General features: G+C 43.0%; 1 protein-coding gene across 1 annotated transcript in view; it reads right to left on the reverse strand.

Annotated features, from left to right (window-relative positions):
* Positions 1 to 440: 440 nt before the first annotated feature.
* Positions 441 to 20,310, reverse strand: part of IP6K2 (inositol hexakisphosphate kinase 2) — a 35,861-nt gene continuing 15,991 nt past the window's right edge. Inside the window, exons 2-6 of the mRNA XM_038771887.1 lie at positions 11,548 to 11,857; positions 9,028 to 9,250; positions 7,691 to 7,863; positions 4,522 to 4,697; positions 441 to 1,233 (exon numbers count right to left, since the gene is read on the reverse strand). Coding sequence (XP_038627815.1) covers positions 745 to 1,233; positions 4,522 to 4,697; positions 7,691 to 7,863; positions 9,028 to 9,250; positions 11,548 to 11,749 — 1,263 coding nt within the window. The 5' untranslated portion in view covers positions 11,750 to 11,857 and the 3' untranslated portion in view covers positions 441 to 744. The remainder of the gene's footprint in view (positions 1,234 to 4,521; positions 4,698 to 7,690; positions 7,864 to 9,027; positions 9,251 to 11,547; positions 11,858 to 20,310) is intronic.

Consider the following 20,310-nt stretch of genomic DNA (forward strand, 5'->3'; position numbering starts at 1 on the left):
TTTGAAATTCTCTTTCTACTACTCTTCCTATTCCTTTCAAGTGCCATTATGTCAAATCCTTGATGTTGATCCAGGGTTCTTTGCAGATGTTCTGCCCAGAACATGTCAGATCAGCCAATATACAGACTTACAACCCCTCCCCTGCATCCCTCCACGTCAAGAAACCAATGCTTGGTGTGAGCTTGCTATGTCTGGGCTCTTGGTGACCGAGATACCACGGGGCCTAGCGGAAAGAATACGGGCCTGGGAATCAGGAGACTTGGGTTCACAACCCCAGGTCGGTCCCCTGCCTGCTGTGTGACAACTGGGCAAGTCGCCAACTGCTCTGGGCCTCAGTTTCCTCATCTGCGAGGACTGATGGCCTGTTCTCCCTCCCCAGGTGGGACAGGTGCCGTGTCTCACCTGAACTTGGGCCTACTCCAGCACTTAGCACATACCACTACTAATAGTCCATACCAGGAACCATCACTGTATTGTTTATAATGAACAAAAAGATTTTATTAGAACATAAACACACAACGAGAAAGAGGTATCTGTATCAACAAATATGGAATGTTTTAAGAAATACTTAAAATAAATAAAGCCTCAGATTTGCTAGTGCTAGCTCCAGCACCCTGTAGGTAAATGCCTCTTCTGAACCAGTCTCCTTGAACTGTTCCAGAGTTTTACCACCATAAAGTGGCTAATAATTTTGTATTACAAAGTCACAATAGTGCTTTTATAAACAGGTGCGCATTTAACCGCTTATTCCCCATTCTCATCACTTATTTCTGTAATAATATCTATTAAGCTCTGGAGCCCAAAAATGTAACCTGTATCCTGACCCTCGTGTACAACGCTATCTTCCCCATAGTATTTGCAAGTCGTATGAGCAAAGTCTATCATACGAATGTCCACGGTGCTAGCCCGAGACTTGTAGGCAAATGCACCCGCTGATTCATCTGATGACTCTTCTGACAGGTCCTCAAGATCTGAATCCACAGCAACCTCCTGCAATTCTTTGCCATCATAAATGATGAGAAGAGAGCTTGAATAGAAGCGGTAGGATTCCTGGGTTTCTAACACTGACTTTAATTCAGTCAATTTTTTAATGACAGGTTCAAAGAGTTCTCGACGAAGATGCTTGCCATTATGAAAGAACTGATAAAGTGCTTCTTTAAAACCTTGAACTGAAAGTTTTCTCCCATGGTACTTGTTCATGAACATTAGCTGGCCACTGCCCGTCTGGTACACCTGGAATGGGGAGACAGAAAGAGGACATTTAAAACATTTTCTGAACTGAAGAAATTCCATTAAATATTGACCTACATAACACCGCAACACCAGACTACTTACTTAAAATTCCTTGGAAGATGGACACAGACTTTTTTTCCTGTTGTTGTCAAGCTTGTGGTGGTCAGGGAACAGGCCTACCAACTGTTGTATTGTACCCTCCCAAGCATTTAGCATAGTGCATTGCACACAGTAAGCACTCAAATACCATTGACGATGGTGATTAAAATGAAAAGGCTACAGGCGGAATAAGAAGACCTCAGCTACAATTCACCATTTTTTCCAATATATTCAGGAGTAACTGAGAGCTACTAGCAACAGAACCGTGCCCTTTTGAGCCCTTGTCCTCTTGAGCAGGTGTTTAAATGGTGACAGAGGCACATACAGCCCGAAGGTAGGGATAATAACTACTAGTTATGGTACCTAGTATACACTTACTGTGCTAAGTGCTGGTGCAGATTTTACAGATGAGAAAACAGAGGCCCAGAGAGGGTGATTTGCTCAAGGTTACACAGCAAGCCAGTGGCAGAGCTGGGACTAGAACCCGGATCTCCTGATTCCTAGCCCTATGCTCTTTTCACTAGGCCACACTGAGTAGAGAAGATACTATTCTGGCATCTCCAAGTTCCAGAGAAGCAGCGTGGCCTGGTGGAAAGAGTACGGCCTGGGTGTCAGAAGACCTGGGTTCTAATTCCACCTCTGCCACTTGTCTGCTTGTGTGTGACCTTGGAGAGGTCACTTAACTTCTCTGTGACTGTTTCCTCATCTGTAAAATGGAGGTGAATTACCTGGTCTCCCTCCCCCTCCCATCCTCCTAGCCCCATGTGGGCTGACAGGTGGCCGAGCTGATGCTCATGTCCACCCCAGCGCTTAGTGCAGTGCTTGGCACCTAGTAAGCGCTAACAAATACCACCACTTATTAACACTATTGTTACTCCTGGCTGTCCCTCATACTTTTAGTGCAAAAGCAGTCCTCAAGTTACTCAAATACAGATTCTCCACTTTGATGGATTAAGTTGGATGCTCTTTTGTCGATCTTCTAGCACCTTGAGGCCACCCAACTTTAAGGGTCCTGGTGCGAGAAGAGACGCCGTTCCTTTAGGAGCGGTCGGCAATCTAAGACCACTGCCCTTGTACTTCCCTATCCCAGCACTCTCAAGTTTAGGCTTAGATTTTCTGGCACCAGGTGTCATTCTTTCCATTAAAATTTTCAGCAGCTCCTACCAATTGGGCCACTATCTCTTCCAGGAAGGCACGTGAGAGAGATGCTGAGGTGAGTCAGAAAAGCAGGCTTTTGGGAAGAACCAGAGGAATGGAATGGTTATTTGTATTGGACAATAACGATAAAATAATAATAATAATAATAATAATGGTATTTGTTAAGTGCTTTCTGTACACCAAGTATTGTACTAAGAGCTGGGACAGATGGAATTGAGTCACAGACTCTCTGCAAGTAACCTTTCCAGCAGTGTTCAAATGTACTAGGTAAGCAGGAGCAAACTTGCTTTTCAATGCTGTACAAGCCCACCGACTAGGTTCCACCCAAACATCACACCCATGGAATACAACTACTTAACAGCAGAGCAGCTAGTCAGTGTCATAAGCCAGACAAAAAAAACCCAACAACACATTTTCTTCCTAAAATGATTTGTTAACAGGAGGGTAAATCCTTTCAGTGAAAGGATAAAATGGGTCCTCCCTTGTTTCTAAGCCCCAGTCTTATCTCCCTTGCTTAATAATCAACCTCTTATTTGCCCTCTGCATCAAATTTGCTTTCGGTCAGGGAGAGCCTTTCACAAGTCTCTGAACTGCCGATAAGAGTTCTTTCTTTGGATCTTAACAGGTGCAAGAGGGAGCGCAGGCCTAAAGTGGGGGAGGGAGGAGGATGAGGGGTTGATTGTGCTAAGAACAACTGCTGTTATGCTAACTCTATATTAACTGCAAACTATTTGGAAAGCCTCCCATGGGTCAACTAGCTCTCCAATGGTATCTATGTAGATTCAAGGAGGAATTGCTCTATCAAATATCATGCTGGGCTGACTTCCTCCCACATCACCGGCCGGCTGCACTTTGGACACCCCCGTGCCTCTCCGCTCCCCCACCCTCAACAAAGCCTGGCCCAACAATGATCCATTTATTGAGATTCTGGGGAGGAAGGAGGGAGAGCTGGGACTCAGGACATGCCATGTCCTCCCTTCTCCCATGAAAGAAAAGTGCTGCGTGGGCACCCCTTCGGTGCCAGGACCATTAAGCTTTCCTGTGCTTCAACTCTAAGTGAACTGAAGAAGCTAAATGGTGAGAGACTGGGGTTTGAGAAGATAATCCAGGAGGGGAGTAAAGGGGGCCTGTCTGCACGCTCCCGGATGTAAAGGGGGAGAACTGGAAAGACTAAAAAAAGAGGTTGAACAGATGTAAGCCCTGAAGGTTTCACCTCTTGGGAGGAAGGTGGACACAACGGAGACCGGAAAGGAGAAGTGAATGGATCGTAGTGAGCGATAAAATCCTATCCCTACTGTTGGTATTTATCTAGCAGCCCTGCTCCTACAAAAACCTCAAACACTCCACCAGTCTGTAAAAGAGCTCTGGGAGTGAGCCAGAGGGGTTACACAGGAACCAAGGGGATAGAGAATGACTTGACTGACTCGCTCTAGGTCTCAGAGTCCTTTGGCAGTGGAGTTGAGAGATTATAACAATCTACAGCTCCTGACCTGTATACACCAACAGATCTCTTAGAGAAGCAGCACGGTATAGTGGATAGAGCACGGCCCTTGGAGTCAGAAGGTCATGGGTTCTAATCCCGGCTCCGCCACTGTCTGCTGTGTGATCTTGGGCAAGTCATTTCACTTCTCTGAGCCTCAGTTACCTCATCTGGAAAAATGGGGGTTGAGACTGTGAGTCCCACAAGGGACAGAGACTGTGTCCAACCCCATTTGCTTGTATCCATCCCAGGGCTTTAGAAGGGTGTCTGGCACATAGTAAGCGCCTAACAAATACCATCATTATTATTATTATTAAAGACAGCAAATGCTCTTATCACCATTCTGAGGGAAGCCAGATGACCAGAGACAACACGTATTGGGTGTTTCTATCTCCACCATAGTCCTAGGCTCCTTATGCACTTTTCACACTGGAAAGACTAGCGTTTGCTCCCTGCCACAAAGATTCGACCATCCATCCAGATCTTACGGCCTCCTCGTCTACCATTCAATAACAGTGCAGGTTTGACTCCCAAGGCTGGGTGAGACTCACCTGCATGCCACAAACTCGGACCCCAATAACTGCAGAAGTGCTCTGCTGACACTTCCGTATCTGATTTGCTTTTTTTTCCTCAGAGGCATCATCTCCGTGTTGCCGGGTCCCCATCTTTAGGTCCAGGACACAGGGCACCTCATATCGGGAGGTTAAATTTTCCAGTAAGATAAATTCTGGATGGTTAAAGAAAAGCCTCACACAGAAAACACCATTTTTTAAAAAAGTGCACATCAAACACCTCCAATCTTAACAGTGCCCAGGAAGTGCTAATACCAGTTGTTTGTAGCTTAGTAATCTACTTTCACACCAGAGAATTTCAATTTATTACAGATGCTATTTCCTTTCCATTAAAAAGTCTGTAAGAAAAATGAAAGTGGTAAGGGAAGGAAAAAAGTGCTGGGGATGGGGGGGTAGGATAGGGAGAAAATGGGTAAAAATTATCTCCGGCAAGGCTCAATTCCATAAGACTTGATCCTCAAAAGGCCTCAGAGTTACCCATACTAGCTGAAGGTATGATATGCCTAATGAGCAATGAATACCTGCTTTTCTTGGGCCCTTCTCTTGGACTTACAATAGACTGTACCAGCCTCCTCCCTTGGAGCCTGCTCTCTGATAAATAATAAACCCTGGAATTAACAGAATTCTGAATTGGCACACCTGATGTCTGGTGAACGAGATTTAGCATTTCACACAACCAGAAGTGGAGCATCAGGCTTCTTGAGTCCCCGGAGAAGCCAAACTGGTCAGAGAGTGTGCCAATTCCGGGTTACAAGAACAGACCAAAGTTTGGGGCACAATGCTATGTTACACACTTTCCAAACCACACTGGGCTGTTTAAATCCAACATGCAATTCACTGAGAGGGATCTGACACAAAGGGAATTCATCTCCCAAAGCTGAGTAATAACTAGAAGAATTTCAAGATCAGTAGCGGATTCTGATTTGCAAGCTTCCTGCCCCCTTGAATTAAGAAGTTTCACAGTCAAAATTGCCCCCCAAAGTCGGCTCTACAGGAGCACTGTAATAATTTATTCTAAGACCTGCGGAGTTAAAAGATAAAAAAAATAGTGACTCTTGTCCCTCGATAAGTATTGAAAACTCTCCATGAGCATTTGGCTACTTATACATACTAGTAAGACAGAAGTCAGGCTTGTTCTAAAAAGCAGCGCTTCATAGGCAGTGCATTTTTATTTCCTAAGAAAAACAACTGTCATTTGGAGAATTTGGAAACATTTAAGCATTCCAACACAAAGGGAACATGTACGGAACATGTGCACATTATTCAAACGGTAGTCAATCATCTCAGAGGTGGGTAGGTTGAACACCTCTTCAAATTGAATCTTGACAATGGGTACAAAAAGGCTTATAGATGGTGGCGTGACACAGCATAAAGGTTAACACTAGGTTTTATTCTGAGTTTTATAAGTGCTTGTACTCAGTGTCTGCACAATCACCTTATACGTACATTTTACCTTCTTAAAAAGGCTATTTCTACTAAAGGACTTTGAGTGGTCCAAATCAGAGTTTCAGCATAAATGAAAACTCCACATTTTATAAATGACCATATTAAAGGACAATGATTATGTCTATAGCCCTCACAATATTTCTGTTAAAAAAATGAGCTTGATGGGACAGGAAATATTTTACAACTAAAGAAACCCAAATTCCACCTTCATTGGGAGATTAAAGCATTTCAAGTGAGATTTAAAAGCAAACATCTGTAAGTCTTTAAATGCTCTGGTTTATTTTTTGAGGAAGAGGTAGTGGGGGCTAGAAGTCAGACTTCCAGAAAAACACCAAAAAGAGCCAGCTCACTTATGCTTCAAGACTGCCGATAGCACACAGACATGAGTTAAAAATAAATAAATAAATAATCAAGCCCAGGTTAGACTTCTTCCATCACTTACAGCAATCATCACAATCGATACATTCTCCCTGGTAACAATCCAAATACCTCCCCTTTATGTACCATTATCATCAAACTCTGTCTCTGATAATTTGATTTCACTTTTTTCTAAGCCCACAGAGGAAACTGAGATCACAGGGTAGAGCTGGGTGTAATGGCCACCCAGAAAGTCCTTTACTTTCTCAGTTTGGAATCAATATTGTCTCCCATTTACTCATTTTACTTAACCACCACCTGCAACATTCCCATGGAGGGATGCCGGGTGCTCCCACCCTCATGGTTGACAGGGAACACCACCCTCCTGGACTTACCTTAGCATGAGCAGCAACATTTCTGCTCCTCGACCCCTGGGGTCCCCAGCGCATTCCCTGCCCAAAGCAAAAATCCAGCTGCCAGGACGAAAACCCCAACTATTGGGACCGCTGATTATTTTCTTCCTACACTCTAAGAGGCACAAAACACTGGGCTGATGAAGTCCTCGGCCTGTTAAACTGAAATGGGAGATGAAACCCCTGACATCTTCCTATTATCAGCCGAGATGCAAGCAGCATCATGGGTGCAAAGGGAGCAAAACAGACATTGCACTCTTCCATGGGCTTTTTTGCATGTACATTTTTCTGACTCATGTTCTAGGCAACCCCCAATATGCATGCCCAAAACGTTCAATGATCGTGAGATGTTGGCCTGAAGTTAGATAACTATGCACACAGATGATATAAATTATTAGTCCTTTTATAGCTCATCAAGAAGATGAGAAGCAGCGTGGTTTAGTAGCCAGAGCATGGGCCTGTGAGTCGGAAGGACCTGGGTTCTAATCCCAGCTCTGCAACACGTCTGCTGTACGACCTTGGGCAAGTCACTTATCTTCTCTGGGCCTCCTCATCTGTAAAATGGGAATTAAGAGTGTGAGCCCCATGTGGGACAGGGACTGTATCCAACCTGATTAACTTGTATCTACCTCAGTGCTTAGAACAGTGCTTGGCACATAGTAAGCGCTTCACAAGTACCATTATTATAATTATTAACATCTTCAGCTTTGCTTTGCAAGAAACGCATTCCTGGCCTAATCAAATTTCAAGCCACAAATATAAGTGATGTATTTACATTTACATACAAGTCCCTGGATAGCAAAACATTGCTAGATCAGTTAAAACATAGCACTCGTTCAACGCCATTTATCAAGATGGACAAAGCCAAAGGAGACGGACTTCCCAGTGACCATATAACCAGATGCAGATAGATTGCTTTTAGCAAAGGATACTATATTGGTTTCGATGCTTTGCATTTTCCTTCATTCGCTGTAACTGCTGCTGGTGACACTGCATACTCCAAGGATTGTGATGTTTAAACTGTGAACTTATAGTTCCCTTTTTTTCTACGCCGTAGTATAAAACTTCAGATTTCTTTAGCCACTCAAATTCTTCTAATTTATGACTGTAAAAGAGATAATGATCTGGTATTAAAGTATTATGTTGGAATCGGGATGTCAAGCAATGCTTTCTAAAACAATCAGCAACTGAAGGATAAGAACAGCTTCCCCCCTTCTAGACTGTAAGCCCGGTGTGGGCAGGGATTGTCTCTATTGCTGAATTGTAGATTCCAAGCACTTAGTTCAGTGCTCTGCACACAGTAAGCGCTCAATAAATACGACTGAATGAATGAACTTCTGCTATTGAGTGCAGGCGGGCAGGTTCAGAGAACTACACGTGGGAGACACAAGCATGAACAAGGAATTGGCTCCTAAGACTTTGTTCTGACCTTTTCCAACTGAACCCTGCTAACAATTTCTGACCTCAGCCCATTCGCTGTTTCTAAGTTGGCTTACTCACTGACATTTCACGCTGCTTTTACCCATCAGCTGACATAATGTATTGTGTCTGGGACCAGGCAAGTCCCGTACTGAAATTTCATCCTTAATCGAATTAGCTCATTTAGTCCGATTAAATACTTTGATTGATGAGCACAAATGTTCACAGACTATTAAGCGGTGACAGGAAAAGATTTCTACCCTGAAACGTAGGGTAGCCGTTTACCATTACAAATGTATCAGGTTTCCCATTGAGCCACATACACACGGGACTGTCCCCATTTGGGGGCACAAGATCCCAGTTTGAGGAAAAATGAAACCACGTTTGGGATTTGAGGAATCCCCACACTCAGCTATGCCCCTTTCACAGTAGTGCTAATGGTGGCAAGGTTCTTAGATTGGATGATTCTGTTTCCATCAGCTGCTGAGACAAGGATAACAGACATGGCAGGGAATGTGCCTGTTACACTGTTAGACTGTACTCTCCCAAGCATTTAGTACAGTGCTCTGCACACAGTAGGCACTCAATAAATACGACTGACCGACAATTGGACATGCACAGTCTTAAACCTGGGCACTATCTGGGTGATCCAAAACAGATCAAAATAAAGTCACCCTTTAACATTCTCGGGGGCTAAACTTCCAGAAGGGATGAGAGAGCACATACTGGAAATCCAAGACTGAAATTAAACTGGGTTTGTAGACTTCAGGGCTGAATTCAGGGCACTGGATTATTTAAAATTATTATTATTCCATTAAAATGCAGTTTTCCTTTCAGTTTGCATACCCACCTTTTCATTTTTTCCTCTTTTCTGTGTTGTCGGACCCATTCCTTGGTGATCTTTTCATTTTCTAATAAGAGAGTCTTTTTGTTAGTCCACCTCAATAGCTTATTTTTGGGTTCGCAGTCTGAATTATCTATACTGTCCAATTTACCATGGTCCCCTTTTAACGGATATGCTATTAAACACAAATTTCCAACTTCATCCTCTTCAAAGCTTACTGATACCACACCTACAGGGGGGAGGAGGAGGAGAAAAGAATTTAGGATTGTCCAGAAAGTGCATTTTATATAACACAATTTTAACAACTTTTGTTTTTGTTTTTTTCTCTTACCCTGGTCCTTAGTTTCTATCTTGCCAGAGGCTCAAAACTCATCTGCCAACCTAACAAATATCAAAACATCTAGACAAGATGACACCTCGGAGAAGATCATTTAATCATTGAAGCAAAACAATGCTGCAGCAGGAGTCTTCTCTCGCTGATCAACTGAGTCATACAGGAATCAAATAATAACAGGAGACGTTTTCCATTATTGAAAATGTTTATTAATTTAAAAGTGATTGGTCTGACTCAAGGAGAGATGTAAAAACATCGGCTATTTACATCTTTCTGTGGAAAATATAATATCCTGCACAAATACCAAAGGCTTTAGGTTTTGCGCTAGAGCAAAGCCCAAAGCATTCACTTGGACACAAGTTTGGCAGAAGGTTAAATAGCTTCCTAGGGAAAGGAAAGACTTGCAAGCAGAGCAAAACAAAGAAAAGAAAAAAAAAACCCAAAAAAACCAAAAAAAAAACAAAAAAACAAATCACACAATACAACAGATACTACTTCAAAGGCTTCCGCTCAGTATCACCACGTTTAATTTCACAGGCCTTTTTCTTTTTTGAGAAATTTACTTTATTGATGTTGCAGTCTCACGAAATAAAAACAAAATGCAATACAAAGCAAATCGGATTGAGGTACACAGAAACATGGTGAACCTTGAAAGCATTTTTTTTTTTCTCCTCTGAGTCTCTAGAGCACTGCATTGTTTTTTTTTAAGAGTCTTTGAGGAAAGTGCTGACAGGGTTGCCCCCAGTGCCAGATGAGAAAGTTTCAGCGGTTATCGAAGAGCGTTGCAGTTACAACTGGCTGAATGCTTTTTCTCACAGTCCTCTCTCTTTGCCCCAAATCAATCAACCAATCTGCTCAGTTCTTGCCGCTCTCATCACTCGAGTTCTCGGCGAGAGACTGGCACTTCTGAGGTGGGCTGGCGGCTCTGGGGCCTACAGTAGCTGGGGTAGGGAGGTCAGAAGCTCTGACTGACAGTCCTGCTGCCACATAGGAAAGGACTACAGGAAAAAGGGGGCAAGTGGCAGCGAGCCAGCTAGCAAATGGCCTTTGGCTTTATCCTGGAAAAAAACAACAGAGAAGGACCAACAGAGAGGCCCACCCCCCTCCCCCCTAGTCCCTCCCCTGTTCCCAAAAAAGACTCAACACATACACACACACGCACACTCACACACACTCTCTCACACACACACACAAGCACATTGAAGTACAGATGTCCATTACATTTTTTGCTTGGGAAAGCAACAAATTCGACAGTTCTAGAGAAATTTGCGCTGCTCCAATATCTTCCACACAAAGACAACACACAAATTTAAAGTGTCTCATAGTGACTTCTTTTTCCTCAATTTACAAGTAATGTGAAAAAAAGAAAAAGACTGGTGACTCTGAAGTCCAAAAAATGAACTGTTTCAGTACTGACTTTACAAAACAAATTCTCAAGAACAGAGTTTAATAAGTGGCTCTCCGCCGGTTAGCAATTTCTGAGATATTCCACAACAGCAAAGGATTTCAGTTAACCAATGCCATGCTCAACAGAACTGGAATTTCCACTCCTACATTCCTTCTGACTCAGCCTCTTCAGGCTACTTGACCCCTGCCTACCTAATTTCCTTGATTATTTTTTTCCATAAGGGCAAAAACTGGCTGAAAATATTAAAAAAAGGTTTAAAAAAAAATTTAAAATTTTCCGTTATCCCAGGACTACATTAGTGGCTAAGAGTGTGTTAAAGGGGACACGGACACAAAACACAGTTCAACTTGGACCAAAAAATAAATCTACAAACAAAAATTTTTTTAAAAAATATTGAGCAATCTTACCCAATGCTTGAAAACAGAGTGTTTGTGCGGGAAGAGGGAAGGAGGGAAAATATAGAGAATGAAATGTGACGTGTCAGTCAAATCATTACGGAGAACATTTACAAGCAAACACTTACCTGATCTCGCCTAAGGAAGATATGACTATCACCAGCAGAACTGTTCTATTCTAATGCTGTTAGCCAGCCCAGAGACCCACTGGCAAGACATCTCCACCCTTGCATCACCACACAGCCTGGCTCGAACAACATCAAAATACACGAAGAGAAAAAAAAAAAACCCTAAAATCTCCTCAAGTTTGAAGAGGCTTTAAGGAAGGCGTGATCCTAGAACGTACAAAAGAGAAAAATCCAACACTTTACAGCAGATTGCTATCTTACCTTTATACTGGGGAGTAAATTTACGCATTTCTCCTGGGAGAGTCTCATAGAACTGGTGTTCCCTCTGGATGAGGGGCTTACAGATGGTTTTTTCATTAAACCGGAGGACACAGGAGTGACCCCCAACCTGATGGACAAAAGGTTCGAGCAGGACCCCACTTGCATAATGCTCCACTTCCATGGCTCCAAATGCTGGGCTCATCCTTGTAGCACATTAGATGGAGCACTGTGGCAGTTGCTGAGGGTAGCTCAAAAGAAGAGATTTCCAAAAGTCTGTCCCTTAAAAGCTTCCTTTTCCAGCTCAGAAACTCTGTTGGAAACAAACACAGTAAAATCCTCGGCCGTAAGTTACTTCATACAGAAAGAGTCCTAGTCCAAGCTAAGGCAATCGGGAAGAGAAAGCTATTCCATAAGCTGCTCCACCCTCCTCTCCTGGGAGGCAGAAACTGAAATGATCCTTTAGAGCCCTGAGCAGCTAGACAAATAAGAATGAGATCATCCAGAGAAGACAAACAATACGGCAGGTTCCTCCCATTTCAGGGCCAGCCAATTGGGAGCAGAACTCAGCTGCTGGAAAGGACCATTCCAGAGGCAGAGGAGGAAAAACTAGGAAAAAAAAAAAAAGGAGTGCTAAGAGGAATAGGCTGAAACAAACAAGCACGGGCTGCACGCAGCCCCTTCCTTGCTGTTCTTCGCCAACCCTCACAGAATTAGCAAGAGAGGCTCGTAGCGGAGAGCTGGCACTTTCAGCCCGGTTATTTTCATTGTAGAGATTGGAGTCAAAACAGCTTAGATCCACGAAGACCGATGGGAATTAAGGTGGACGTCTTCTTTTACAACTGACAGTTACTTGCAATTAGCTTTCAAAAATAGAGCGGACTAAAAACCACGCAGATTATACAGTAAAGCCCCCACCCCTTAATAAGCAAGGAAAATTGGAGTTGTTGTCCCATTTTGCCAATAGATCAGTCCAAAGCCATTTAAAAACTGAAAATCCATAATGTTCTTATACAATTTAAATCTTGGTTGAAGACAACGCCTGAGTGCATTTGAACCGCTTGCCATATTGATGATTGTTTTTTGTTTCAACTTCTCTACAGAGTCCTGTCACCAAGTATATTTTCTGTGACTGTCTTTTAGCGGGTCTACACGCATCACCCTCTCACCGAACTACAGGCTGAACTTAAACCTCAATAACCTCATTAGCAATGCAACACAAAACCCAGCTGTAATGATTAACTCATTTAAAAAACCACCTAGCTGCGGCCCCTTAAAGAATTATATTCTAACAATAGTGCACTTGATTAAAAGGAAAAGACACAAAGTTTTCTAGGTCACTGGTTATTTTTATCCATTCAATCCTGATGGGCAAAACCCTTAATACCAAAGTCCTTCGACTTAGGATGCTGACCACAGCTCTGATACGCAGTGAACTACACATTGTGAGAGTCCACTTCATACATCCAGATACTAAGCTATATACTATCTTAATTCAGATAAAATCCAATCAAATTCTGGTAATGGGAAAATATTCACCTGCATACCTGACATCTGAGCACTGACAAGGGGAAAGGTCTATGACACCTAGAAATATGAATTTTCAAAGTGTCCTAATGCAAGAAAGGTCAAGCCCATTCCCAGTAATATTGAGAGCTGCTTCAATTCGGGTTAGATTCCAGTCAACTTGCATTCAACATTTATATACCTCTGTGGGATAGGTCAGTGATATTTTTTTCAAATTTAACAAATGGAGGCAGCAAAGTTGTAGAATCCCTCTCTGCAAACTGAATGTCCCTTCATTTTCTCCCTCCACATACCTGCCCCTCAAACCTCTGGTCTACAGAAATACCATTTCCACCAACAAAACTAAAGTCACAGAACATCTGTAGCCAGGCCAATAAAAACCAAGTTTCCTACACTGATTTGATTTACAAAATTTGTTTCTTGAGAAGAGGTCAAGGAGTAAGCTTATTAAAAATGGGCATTTTCTGAATTACTGGCCTATCAGCCTGTGAAATAAGCTCCTGGAAAATGAATTGAACCAGTAATTTCAGCAGTACTATTGATGGTCTCTTTTACAGTACAACAAAGTTTACAATGCACTTGCTGCTTGATCAGTTGATACTGATTCCATGCAAAGCACCACAGTAAGCGCTTGGGAAAGTGAAACAAAACGGGTAAGACAATTCCTGTCCTCAAGAAGCCTACGACAGGATGGCAGAAACAGCCACCACATAATTTATTTAGGAGGTAAGAGAATGGAAATATAGCTATTTGAATAAATATTTTCAGAGTGGAGCATAGCATGTAAGCTCCTTGTAGGCAGGAGGCAAAGCACTGCCTTACTCTGTACTTCCCAAGCACAATATCAAGTGGGAGCTCAATACACACTACTGCTAGAGTGTGTAGACGTGTACTGCTGATCCCTTGCCAAAGTCCTCCCTCTGGCCTGGAACTCCCTTTCCCTCCCAATACTTGCCCATCTTCAAAGTCCTCGATAATCGTACCTCCTCCACTAAACCTTCACTTCCCCTGTTCGCCGTCTCACTGACATCGCCTATACACTTGGATCTGTACTTGGATCACCCCACCTCTAGCTCCACAGCACTTAAGTGCTTATCCTTTTATACTCTGCCATTTTGCCAATCTGCATTTCAATGCCTGTCTCCCCCTATAATAATAGTGGTATTTGTTAAGCACTATGTGCCAGGCACTGTACTAAGCACTGGGGGAGATATAAGATCATTGGGTTGGACACAGTCCCTGTCCCATATGAAGCTCACAGTCAATCCCCATTTTACAGATGAGGAAACTGAGGCACAGAGAAGATGAGTGACTTGCCCAGGGTCACGTAGCAGACATGTGGTGGAGCTGGGATTAGCTTGTAAGCTCCTTGTGGTCAGGGATCGTGTCTACAGTTCCCAGGTGCTTAATTCAGTGCTCTGCGCACAATAAGCACTCAATAAATATCATTGACTGAGGTGGGATTTAGCACGAAGGAGGTCACCGATGACCTTGGAGAGAGAAGTTTCCATAGAGTGAAGAGGGCGGAAGCCAGATTGAAGGGGAGCAAAAAGAGAATTGGAAAAGGAGTGCAAAGATTAGGGGACCCAGACGAAACTTGGGGGGGCCTTCAGTTGGGGGTTGAGAGGTAGAAGAAAAGCCAGCAAATGGGAATAAGACGGCTTAATACTGAGGAGTTTGCATTCGCTATTTCAATAGGAACAAATAAGAAAATGTTCAGTAGATATTGGCAGACAGGATTCCAAAAAGCATATCATGAAAGGAGCAGTACGGCCTAGTGGATAGAGCACAGGCCTGAGAGTCGGAGGACCTGGGTTCTAATCCTGGCTCTGACAACATTATCTGTTGGGTGACCTTGCGCAAGTCACTTCACTTCTCTGTGCCTCAGTTCCTTCAACTGCAAAATGGAGATTCAACACCTGTTCATCCTACTTAAGACTGTGTGGGACAGGGACTGCGTCTGACTTAATTGCCTTGTATCTTCCCGAGCACTTTGAACAGTTCTTGACACATAGTAAGCTCTTAACAAATACCACAATTATTATTGTTATCATTAGTAGTTGTAATAATAATTTAAAAACTGTTTTCATTTATGGTACACAAGTAATCACATCTACCTTCAGATGAGCTTGATACAATAAGCTTGAATCTGGCCCAATTTACCCCATTTCTTGGTATTTGGTAGGCACTTAATACCATCATTATTAAAATATTCATTCACTTTTGTGAACTGGACGAAGATAAAACTGTTAAGAGATTATCAGTTCGATATTTTAATGAGTACTTTTAAAGTAGTGTTAACAGGGATGTAATGTAGTGTGCAGTTTTGGGGAAGGATTCCTTGAGGGATCTGCTCAAGTGTCCTGAAGACACCATAGAAAGCTCAGATCTCTAATATGTACAGTTGGAAACTTTGGGAGTTTTATTTTAACTTTGGGTTGCCCAACTTTTAATGACAAGATCTTCTCACAAAGCAAAAAGATATCTGAGGGAGAAAAGTTTGTTGAAGAAAGGGAACAAACTCTAAACGACTTTAGGTCAAGCAGTTTCCCCATATCCCCAGTGAGCTCATTATCTGATGTTTGACTTAGCAGCTTGTTTGCCTCCCTCAAATGTACAGGAGGCAATCTGTAGGGTATTTGTTCCCTGTGCATTTAGGTTACACTAGAGTCATCTGGGTTTGGAATGATCATGTACAATGACTCAGTAGGAAAAATAATGCTAACTTCACAAAATGGGCCTGAAGAGTGGACTGCATTTGTTGATTGGGAATTTAATCAATCTATATTATTTACCTTCACTCCGCTGCCAATTCCCCTTCACCCTTATTCTTAGATTGTGAGCCCCCTGAGAACTATGGGACCATGTCTCACATCCTTGCATCTACCCCTGCCCCGAGCACTTAGTACAGTGCTCTGCACACAGCAGGTGCCCAACAGATACCATTAAATGAATTCATACAAGTGTTGGGTTATTTAGGCAGGCAATGGTGATAATCTCTAAAAACATAATCTAGTGGAAAATCCAGAGACCTACTTGCTTCAATAATCAAGACTGCTTAGGTTAAAAACTACTGTTGGCTATTGCAGCAAAGGTAAATCCAAATGATCAAGTATGAACAGCTTCACCACCAAAATATGGTTTCCTTAGTTTCTCTGCTCTATCTCTGACTCAGTCTCCATGACAAATATGATCCCACCTTGTCAGAAGAACAAAAACAGCCACACTAGGACAGACCAATGGTCCACTCAGCCCAGTGAATCTGCAGAATGCCATCTACACAACTTTCCGGGGAAAATGATTCCCTATGCGTTAGCTGCTCCTGGACTAGAAAGGCATACCTTCCATTTTGAAACCACCTCTTCCAACTGCAACGGATGTCCCTACTTCCTGATATCATTGTACTTCATCAGCAGCCTTATTATGTTTTAAATACCAATCACGGCTCTTTATCAACCTTCATCCTTCTTAACCTTGTCCACCTGTCCTCTTACTGAAGCCTCTCCCTTCCTCCCGACCACTGTGGTTGCCTTTCTCAGATGGCTATGTCCTTCCCCAAAACTGCACACTACATTACATCCCTGTTAACATCACTTTAAAAGTACTCATTAACATAGTGAATCTCTTTACAGTTTTATTTTCATCCATTCACAACAGTGAATGAATAGTTTAATAATGATGGTATTTATCAAGTGCTTACTAAATACCAAGAAATGGGGTAAAGATTCAAGTTTATTGTATCGGGCACAGTCCCTGTCCCATGCAGGACTTAGGTTTAAGAAGTTGGGTGAGCAAGGATCTCATCCCCATTTCACAGATGGGGAAACAGAAGCCCAGAGAGGTGAAGTGCAGCAGACCAGTGGCAGAGCCAGAATTAGAACAGGGGGCTCAGGGAGCTCCTAACTTCCAGTTCCATGCTCCTTCCACACTGCCTCCCATCCTTCCTACACAAAGATGATGCCGCAGATGCTGAAGTTTCCCAGTGGACACAAACCTGGCTGAAAAGGCCAACACGGACCGATAGGTCAGACCCCACCATAGACAGTCGCAACAGCTTCTTATAACGGGCAGATTTTTGTTCATGTCCTTCTCTATAAAACATGTGTCTTTTTACAAACACACACAAAAAGGTTGTTTTAACTGGGTGCACACTCTAATCTTTCCAATGGCTAGCATATTAGAGAGCACAAGATTGTTGTCCTTTTGCAAAAAGATGCCATTGCCTCCGGTTGAAATTACATATTCCTTTCAGAGAGGAAGAGGGAGTGGGAGAAGGAAGATACATGCATAGAAAGGGCCCACAGGCAGCAGAAGGGTCTGGTAGAGGTCATAAAGAAGGAATAGAGACCAGTAACCTCTCATATTTAATGAATGGGTAAGAATGTCCTCCTTCTGAGTTTTGAAAATCCTGACGAATGATCTCCAGGCAGCCACCGAACTGATGCTTATCAACGAACTTCTCAAATACAATGTAGACTGGAACTTATGGTCATATTGGGTAATCAACAGAGTTAAGCCTGGACTTCTATTTCATGCTTCAGAGGAAGTATTTGTTCATGAATTCAATGCATAAGGTACCTTGAGAAAGTTCCTATAATTTGCTTAGCAGGCAGACATGGCAAATCAATTTCTTTTTATCATGAACACTGTTCATTCCCTTAAGCACACCCTCTGCCTCCATAGCTTCAACTTTGGCTTTAAAATGCTAAACTAATGCCTTCTGGCACAAAGGATTTCCAGTTACCAGTTACAATGAAGCTCCCAATCTCCCATAGCAAAAAGGCAGCTACTTATGCTACCTTATTCTTTTTTAATGCTATTTGTTAAGCATCTACTACGTGCCAAGCACTGTTCTAAGTGCTGGGATAGATACAAGTTTACCAGGTTGGACACAGTCCCTGTCTCATATGGGGCCCACAGTCTAATAATATTAATAATAATAATAATAATGATAATAATGGTATTTAAGTGCTTACTATGTGCCAGGCACTGCACTAAGCGCTGGGGTGGATACAAGCAAATCAGGTTGGACACAGTCCCTGTCCCAAGCGGGGCTCACAGTCTTAACCCCCATTTTACAGATAACAGAGGCACAGAGAAGTGAAGTAACTTGGCCAAGGTCACACAGCACACAAGTGACAGAGCCGGGATTAGAACCCATGACCTTTTGACTCCCAAGCCCATGCTCTATCCACTATGCCATGCTGCTTCTCCACTACTACTAACTATTCTTACTACCACCTACAGTTGAAATTTGAATCTAGTCCCCCCTTTCCTTCCAGGCTTCATTTCAGAACAAGCAGCAGTGAGTTGCAATCCATCACAGCATGATACATGGCAGTCTAAATTGGAGGAAAGAAGATTTAATCCCTATTTTACAGATGATAATTTTTTAATGACATTTATTAAGCACTTACTATGTGCAAAGCACTGTTCTAAGCGCTGGGGAGGTTACAAGGTGATCAGGTTGTCCCACATGGGGCTCACAGTCTTAACCCCCATTTTCCAGATGAGGTAACCGAGGCACAGAGAAGTTAAGTGACTTGCCCAAGGCCACACAGATGACAAGTGGCGGAGTGGGGATTTGAACCCATGACCTGTGACTCCAAAGCCCGGGCTCTTTCCACTGAGCCACGCTGCTTCTCTGTGTTAACTGAAGCACAGAGAAGTTCAGTGACTTGCCCAGGGATACACAGCAAGCACTCGGCAGTGCTGGAATTAGAATCCAGGTCCTCTGACTCCCAGGGCATCTGAGGACAGACCAAAATCTCATTAATGAAAACTGATGAACCTTGGACAAAATGTGCACCTGCAACCACTGCCATCACAGCAAGTGGAAGTGTTACAAAATTCTATCTAATCTGCACTACTGACCGTTAACCAACCAACTTAGTTTTCATTTAGAACATCTCTGTGAGAAGGGGTTCCTCTATCTACAGGTGAGATTAAGTGGTTTTACTGAGGTCCCAAAGCACATTAGGATCAAAGCTAGGATTAGAATGTGTGTGATTTTTATTCCCACGTATTTTAGATAGCCTGGAATCTGCCTAAAACTCCTATGGCCAGTCCAAGCGGGAGCCCGCTGTTCTAGACTGTCTATTCTAGACTGTGAGCCTGCTGTTGGGTAGGGACCGTCTCTATATGCTGCCAACTTGTACTTCCCAAGCGCTTAGCACAGTGCTCTGCACACAGTAAGCGCTCAATAAATATGATTGAATGAATGAATGAGCGGACTGCAGACTCCTTTGGCCCAACTCTTCACCCCAGGCTTGGCTCAGTACCAGATCAGTGCCCATCTGGCTGAGTGAATTCAGGGTTTTGTCAGATAGGGCCCCCACATATCTTCAGAATGATTTTCAGCCTCATTATAAGCAAAAAGGTTATTCCTCAGATTTTCACAAAACCCACATGCACACAAGTAACAATTCACTTATTATTATGGTATTTGCTAAGTGTTTACTATGTGTCAAGCACCATTCTAAGCGCTGGGATAGATACAAGTTAGTCAGCCCCTGTCCCATATGGGGCTCACAGTCTAAGTAGAAGGAAGCAAGAAGAAGTAGAAGTAAGCTCAGTGTGGGCAGGGAGCTTGTCCATCAACTCTGCTATATTGTATTCTCCCAAGCGCTTAGTACAGTGCTCCGCACACACTAAGCACTTAATATGATTGATTGACAAGCACTGAATCCCCATTTTACAGATGAAGAAACCGAGACCAGAGAAGCAGCACGACCTAGTGTTAAGAACACAGACTGAGCCCCTTCCTTCCTCTCCCCCTCGTCCCCCTCTCCATCCCCCCCTTCTTACCTCCTTCCCTTCCCACCTCCTTCCCTTCCCCACAGCACCTGTATATATGTATATATGTTTGTACATATTTATTACTCTATTTATTTATTTATTTTACTTGTACATATCTATTCTATTTATTTTATTTTGTTAGTATGTTTGGTTTTGTTCTCTGTCTTCCCCTTTTAGACTGTGAGCCCACTGTTGGGTAGGGACTGTCTCTATATGCTGCCAATTTGTACTTCCCAAGCGCTTAGTACAGTGCTCTGCACACAGTAAGCGCTCAATAAATACGATTGAATGAATGAATGAATGATGAACACAGGCCTGGAAGTCAACAGACCAGGTTCCTAATCCCGGTTCTGCCACCTGTCTGCTGTGTGACCTTGGGCAAGTCACTTAACTTCTCTGTGCCTCAGTTACCTCATCTGTAAAATGGGGATTACAAATGTG

The sequence above is a fragment of the Tachyglossus aculeatus genome, chromosome X1, assembly GCF_015852505.1.
Source record: "Tachyglossus aculeatus isolate mTacAcu1 chromosome X1, mTacAcu1.pri, whole genome shotgun sequence".
NCBI classification, from domain to species: domain Eukaryota; kingdom Metazoa; phylum Chordata; class Mammalia; order Monotremata; family Tachyglossidae; genus Tachyglossus; species Tachyglossus aculeatus.